Source organism: Nicotiana sylvestris, chromosome 2 (assembly GCF_000393655.2).
Source record: "Nicotiana sylvestris chromosome 2, ASM39365v2, whole genome shotgun sequence".
Lineage (NCBI taxonomy): Eukaryota > Viridiplantae > Streptophyta > Magnoliopsida > Solanales > Solanaceae > Nicotiana > Nicotiana sylvestris.
This window is the reverse complement of record NC_091058.1, coordinates 19,673,417-19,680,760: the sequence shown is the minus strand read 5'-3', so window position 1 is coordinate 19,680,760 and position 7,344 is coordinate 19,673,417. Positions and strand designations below refer to the sequence as shown.

Sequence of the window (7,344 nt, the reverse complement as noted above, 5' to 3'; positions counted from 1 at the left end):
AAAAAAAATTCAACTAAAAACTTTATTATTTTATGTAAAATTTATGCTGAAATTATTTTTCTCACCTTTCAACCAAACGACCCCTAATATTGTTCCAACAATCCAACTTTTGTACCAAACTCATCATGGAGAAAAGAAAGTGCTCCAAAAATTGCAGAGACTTGTCACTTCTTTTAATCTTTCCTCCAATTTTCCTGTCGGTTCACAAGGTCATTATTGTCATTTCGCCCCCACATAACATCAAATCCAACATTGTTCTAGCATTAAGGTAAAATAAAATAATGCCACCAAAGCTTCCTTAAAGTGCATTTAATTTTCAAGAATTATTAATGCTTTCTTCTTATGCCTTACTCCAAATTTATAGATCTTGCTAAGTCAAAACCCACCTTACTATTTACAAAAATTTCCCAAAGATAATGCAATCCTTACCTGACCCTGAAACAGAAGATGATACAAGAATACCTCAAGCTTCTCTTTAATGGCAAATACTAAAAAGCTCCCTCTTTTCTTCTTTCTTGTTGTCTTTTGCTGCTGCTTCTCCACATCAATTTCCAGTCTTCTACCAGGTAACACATGTTTTTTTCTTTTTTTAAGGTTTCTTGGTTTTTATGTTTGTCTTATGAATATGGCGTCTGAATGTGTTGCAGAAATAAAAGTGCAGCAAGATAAAGATGAACCATATGTGGGAGTGAACATAGGTACAGATGTTTCCAATTTTCTATCACCTTCAGACTTGGTTGCTTTTCTGCAATTACAGAAGATAACACATATAAGGCTTTTTGATGCTGATCCTGATATGCTCAAAGCATTAGCCAAGACCAAAATCAGAGTCATTATTAGTGTACCTAATAACCAAATTCTTGCTATTGGTTCTTCTAATACTACTGCAGCTGCCTGGATTGGGCGCAATGTAGCAGCTTATTACCCTGAAACTCTTATCACAGCAATTGCAGTTGGAGATGAACTCTTGACCACTGTACCAAGTTCAGCTCCTTTGCTTATGCCAGCAATTGAGTCACTTTATAGTGCTTTAGTGGCTGCTAATTTACATACCCAAATCAAGATTTCGACCCCAAATTCTGCTTCCATTATTCTTGATCCTTTTCCACCTTCCCAAGCTTTTTTCAATCAGTCCATGAGCTCAGTTCTTTCTCAATTATTGCAGTTTTGTTCAAGAACACAGTCACCTTTGATGATGAATTTGTACCCTTACTATGTTTTTATGCAGAATAAAGGGGTTGTTCCAATAGACAACTCTCTTTTTAAGCCCTTGACACCTTCTAAAGAGATGGTGGATCCTAATACTTTGCTTCATTACACCAATGTGCTTGATGCTATGATTGATTCAGTATATTTTTCCATGAAAAATCTCAATGTTACAGATGTGGTAGTTCTTGTTACTGAATCAGGGTGGCCTTCGAAGGGGGATTCTAAAGAGCCTTATGCTACAATTGACAATGCTGATACTTATAACTCCAATTTAATTAAGCATATAATTGATCGTAGTGGTACACCGTTGCATCCGGAAATAACTTCTAGTGTGTACATTTATGAGTTGTTCAATGAGGATTTGAGGTCACCCCCTGTGTCCGAGGCAAATTGGGGGCTGTTTCATGGGAATTCGACGCCCGTTTACTTGCTTCATGTGTCTGGAAGTGGTACATTCTTGGCTAATGACACCACTAATCAAACGTATTGCATAGCGATGGATGGGGTCGATAAGAGGACATTGCAAGCTGCTTTGGATTGGGCTTGTGGACCGGGGAGGGCAAATTGCTCAGAAATTCAGCCAGGGGAGAGCTGTTATCAGCCTAATGATGTGAAGAATCATGCTTCATATGCATTTGATAGCTATTATCAGAAGTCAGGGACATCTCCTGGTTCTTGTGACTTCAAGGGAGTGGCTATGATCACCACATCTGATCCAAGTAAGTCTATCATACGCTTAGTATCTATATGGAGTATATTCTTTTTTCTTGTAATTTCAAGAAAAGATTAGTCCAATGCTTAGAAATGAAATCTTGAAGTTATCTTTTTGTTAGGTGATTTAAGCATTTTGTCCCCTACTATGTTATGTTCAACATTATGGTGTAAACTATTTGATGAACTATCAACAACAGAAAGTTTGATGGCCTTTTTAGGTTGATACCTTGACACTGTAATCACAAATGTCGCATTCTGCAAAATAATTCTTGAGCTAGTGCTTTCCAGACCCACAATGGATCTTTGGTGCCCACTTGGATATAGAGCCACAAGTGCCTCATTCAAAATTGGATGGTGGGAAAAAGTTTGGGTACAGGATTTTCAGTTTTTTTCATAGTTATTGTTCCATTTTTAGTGGACGCACAAATTGAAGTGTACTGAATATTCATTATATAAAATAGGAGGATACTTGCATGGGATATTGCATTGACTTAACGATCAATGAAGTGGGTGAAAATCATAGGGACCAGGGATCAAATCCCATCAAAGACAAAAAATGCTAGATGATTTCTTCCATTTTGTCTAAGCCTTTGGTGCGGAGCAAAGCGGTACATATGCCTCGTGAAATAGTCGCCGTGCACATAAATTAGCCCATGCACTACAATTATTAGAAAAAAGAAAAAGGAACATATTAATAATAGAATGGAGCCGTGGCGCCAACTTGGATATATAACCACAAGAATGCATGTCTTTTTTTAGAGTTAAACTGAACCAGCCTATGTTTGGCTTTTTAAGCCTTTAGTTGGAATAGAGAACTTACATCTTGTTGTTTATATCCTTAGCCAGCAAGTCTATGGCTCCACTTGTTTCATGTTTTTAGTGAAGTCTATTCTAAATTATTAGCTGAAACTCTGAACTTATGTCTTTCCTTTGTGGGGAATATTGCAGGTCACGGGAGCTGTATATTTCCAGGAAGGTGAGCATATTTTTGGTCCTTTTCTTTTCCATTCCATTTGTCCTTGTCTTTCTCATTTCCCTATGCTAAATATCTGTAAAAGCATAGTAGTTTTCCAATTTCTTGGTTTGGAACTTTTATTTACAAGCTATAAATTAATAAAAATTGCAGCAAGACGGTAAGCAATAAAACAAATCAGGTGGTGAATGCAACACAAGCAAGTGGATCAAACACAATAAGATTTATTGGAGCAGAGACAAGTATATTGGACAAGAATGTGCATGTTTTATTTGGTGTTGCCTTGTGTTTGTTTTATTATTCATTGATTCAGGTACAATTAAGTTAGTTCTTTAGCAGAAGTTTTTTCTTTGTTTAATAAAAAAGTAGTTCATTGTGGAGGGCAGTAATGCTTTGCAGAGGAGTGTTTATTCTGTGGATGATTATTTTTTGGGGAGGATCACATGTAAGGGATTCTTTGGTGTACCTTTTTGTAGAAAAGTTGTACCTAAGTTGTATTTAATGAGATTCTTGGAAGCTCTGTTTCCTAATGATAAAAAAGACCTCAAGCAAGAGAAGTGGAAGCCAATGTGTGTAGATTTTAGTTTTGAAAAACAGTTGAACAATTGAAAATTTTAATAGATCAAAATAAGTTAAATATTTTTAGTTTGCTGCAATACTATTTTTGGGTAGTCAAAGAATTGAAAAAATAGATAAAGAAATATATAAAAAAGAGAATAAAGAAGTAAAGAGGTTTTTTTTTCCTATTTTTTATTTTATGTATAAAGAACAGTCCTCTGGTTCTCTTTTGTTTATTGGAAACCAGAACAAAAAACAGATCTTCTTTTGGCTCAAAATTAGAATACTTTTTTACTATAAAGCACCTACTTTAGTTCTGAAACTAACAGGACCAGTAGTAGCTCTTTATTTGTTTATACATTTTCCTTTATGTGGGAAAGTTTTTGCATGATTAATATTTATGGTTTATTTAAGTCTTTAGGTTGAAGTGATCGGGAAATAATGGAAGAGCCCACATGTGGTGGTGAGGCTTGCTTTGTACTTATAGTCTGGGGTCACTCTCAGATACTACAACTTACTGGCTAGAGATTTGGATTTAATGTATATTGACAGTTTATTTAATATTGGTACCTGTTGGCCTTTCAATTTATCAAAATTGTCAAATCTACTGGGGGGGTAGCCCCCGTATGTAGAGTGTAGGTAGGATGCATTGGCTGTATACCCTTGATATTGTGACTTCAAAGAAGAAGCAAGAATCATGCTTACTCCTCTGATAATTTTATACCATCGCTATATCCTCTTGACATAATAATTATAATAATAAATAAATAAGAAGTGATGTTCCACTGAAGACCTTTTTTTAAATTGACTTAGATTTAACTAACAGTAAGTTGCACGGATTAATTTTATATTACATATTACCTTTGGTATAATGGTTAATTATAGTAGTTGTACATTGTTTAATAATGTTACTTGGTGTGGGGGGAGAGGGGAAGGGGTGGATTCATGTAATAAAAGGAGCAGTAAAAATAAGGGATGACTGAATATGAAAATATGACATTTGTACCAAAACAAATTCGAAGTTGAATGTTTTATGTGTATGCAGTTTTTAAATGTAGAGAATTTGCCACAGTTTTTGCATAAATAACTTATGTTTAATATTTGGTAAATAAATATTTGACCTAACTCCATGTCTCCTAATGTATGTACATAATCACATTGTAGACAATAAATTGCGTAGAGAAAATAAAATCAAGACCGAAAAATATTACAACAATCGTAGTATTTTATTTCAAATATTTGAGTGTTACAATCTCTCTGAACCCTCTGATTCTATTTTTTCAATATAAATTCAAGGGCCTTTGAGCTTTATCTTGAACTTATATTTGTTGTCACGAATGATGATCTTGAATTCAGCTAGCACGAACTTTGATTTGAACTCGTACTCCTTGAATCTTGATTTGTTCTTTATTCTAGAGCTTGAACTTGATTTCTTGAACTTGAATTTGATTGCTTGAAGGTTCAAACTTGTAGAGAAATTTGCGGCGTTTGATTCACAAGCTCTCTCTTGCTTCTTGTTATAACTTCTGCTGTCCTTTCTGGGTTATAAAGATCCTTATTTATAGTTGTGGGAAGGAAGAGTTGTGATAAGAATAAACTCTTTCCGACCAATTAAATTGAAGTGTGACAAGACCGCATTTGATTGACTAGAACATGTCACTAGCACACGTGACGCGATTTCATTGGCCTTTTAATGTGACTTGACATGCCTTGTCATTTTGACACGTGACATGATCTCATTGGCTCTTCCGTTTAACTTGGCGTGCCACATCATATGACACGTGGCACCAAACTGGACCTCTAGGAAGATGATATCTTGGCTTAACGAAGTAGGCTCGTCACTTTAGCAAAAAAGAGAAACCAATACCTCTTAAACTCCTCCTTGCCAAGTGTTCACTTCGGCCTTTCTCACTTTTTCTTCACATTTCTTTGTTTTGCTCCATTCATTGGCCACACCCGAATGTATGCTCGTGAACTCATTTCAAAACCAATCTTGAAGGTGCTTCTTCTTCTTCTTCTTCTTCAATTCTCACTATCCAACAGGAAAAAAACGAACAGAGAGGAAAGTTTGCAGAAATGGATCGTTCATTATTCTCTGTATTCTCATCCTCTTCTACAATTCTATTCCTTACAGTTCTCCATGTTCTGTTCATGCATACACATTCAACAACACACTGGCAAGACATTGAAGTCTTGAAACAGCTGAAAAATAGCGTCGACCCCTTACTAATTAATAGTTGTAGATGATACTTTTCTCTCAATTGATCCATTTTTGACCAATTGAAGATGGTTACGTAGTAAAGGAGGTAAATGTTGAATTGGTGTTGGACAGTAAATTTTGGGAATATTTGTTTGTGGCTTTTCGGTTTCTTCTATTTGGAGGTTCTGATTTTTTATAGAGTTTTGATGCAATCTTTGCTGCTGGGGTTTAGGAGGAGGAAGGGGAGTAGAAATTGGATTTTTACGAAATCTGGCATGACCAGTTCTGTTTTTGTCAAGTAAAGAAATGAACTTTTCGAATTTGTTAACACCAACATTAGTTACGGCTGTGTAATCAGTAGATACAGAGGGGTTTTGATCTAATCTTTGTTGTTGTTGTTGGTTTTGACGAGATTCATGAGAAAGCAAACGGATTAATTTCATATAACTAATTATATATTATACAATTTATCTACAACTTATCTACAACTTTCATACATTATTTCTATCCAGTTAAATACAACTACAATAACATACTATTTAAATACAAATTTTATACAATATGCCTTTTGTATATTTTGTATCTGATTTATACATAGTAAAAACAAATTTCATACAACTAATTATATATTATACAATTTATCTACAATTTTCATACATTATTTCTACTCAATTATATACAACTAAAATATCATACAACTTAAATATAATTTTTATACAATGTTGTTCAACTTTCATACAATAGTTAAATAAATAAAAGAAAAATATATAAACAACATAATACAATTTTTGCAGTATAATATTTGTCATGTCTTCTTCGAGTTTCAATATGAAATTCAGCCAAAACCAAGTATAATCTTCACCAAAACCCCTCAAAATTGAGATATAAACTTCAAACCATATTCCCAATTATTTGCAACAACACTCAATCCAAATAAATAATGATTTTTGAAAACCCAAATTCGAATTCAAAGCTTCAAAGCTTTTTAATGGTTGTCAATGGTGGAATTGCTGCTCTCTTTTCCTTTGTTTTACATCACTGAAATTTGGGATTGAGAGATAGAGAGAGATGTAGAGAGAATTCTCAATTCTTTACAACAACATCCAATCCAAACAAACAATGTTTTTTGAAAATCCAAATTTGAATTCAAAGCTTTTTAATGGTTGTCAATGGTAGAATTGCTGCTCTCTTGTGCAAGATACGTGGGGAGGGGGTGGGATGTGGAGAGAGAAACGTGGGGGGAGTGGAAGATATGTTAGAGTAATTTTAGGATACTAATTATTATCATTAATTCCCTTAAAATGTACATAAATGGTAATTGGGTATATAAAATGTAATTATAGTAAAACTTGAGTAGGGAGGGTAATATAGTTTCATATAGTGTATAGGAATGTAAAAATTCTTTTATTTAATCCATTTATATTGAATTTATATAATTAATCCAATTATATTAGCCCATAATGTTTATTTGGACCAATATATCCTGAATTTAAAAAATAATTCAAATTTATTTATGAATTTAATTCCGTAAATTTTATACGCCTACACACATATTAATCCTTATTTTAAGGGGAAATTTTTTTCCATTTCACAGCCTCCAGAACCAATGCTAAATAACAATTATCAAGTCCACCCTTTTACTAGGCAAATGCATTTGAATTACGAATCTTCCGAAACAAAACAAAACAAG

The 7,344-nt window shown here is 33.9% G+C and overlaps 1 protein-coding gene across 1 annotated transcript; it reads left to right on the top strand.

Moving 5' to 3' along the window:
* The first annotated feature begins 270 nt into the window (after positions 1–270).
* LOC104223074 (glucan endo-1,3-beta-glucosidase 1) lies at positions 271–3,464 on the top strand. The gene is made up of 4 exons (XM_009774421.2): positions 271–566; positions 648–1,928; positions 2,872–2,899; positions 3,050–3,464. Exons 1-4 carry the CDS (start codon positions 479–481, stop codon positions 3,222–3,224), a joined length of 1,572 nt encoding a protein of 523 aa, XP_009772723.1. The 5' UTR covers positions 271–478; the 3' UTR covers positions 3,225–3,464.
* Positions 3,465–7,344: the final 3,880 nt, after the last annotated feature.

Coding starts and splice junctions, on each gene's coding strand:
- LOC104223074 (XM_009774421.2), top strand. CDS start 479: ATGGCAAATACTAAAAAGCTCCCTCTTTTCTTCTTTCTTGTTGTCTTT. Junction 567..647: donor AATTTCCAGTCTTCTACCAG/GTAACACATGTT, acceptor AATGTGTTGCAG/AAATAAAAGTGCAGCAAGAT. Junction 2,900..3,049: donor AGCTGTATATTTCCAGGAAG/GTGAGCATATTT, acceptor TAAAAATTGCAG/CAAGACGGTAAGCAATAAAA.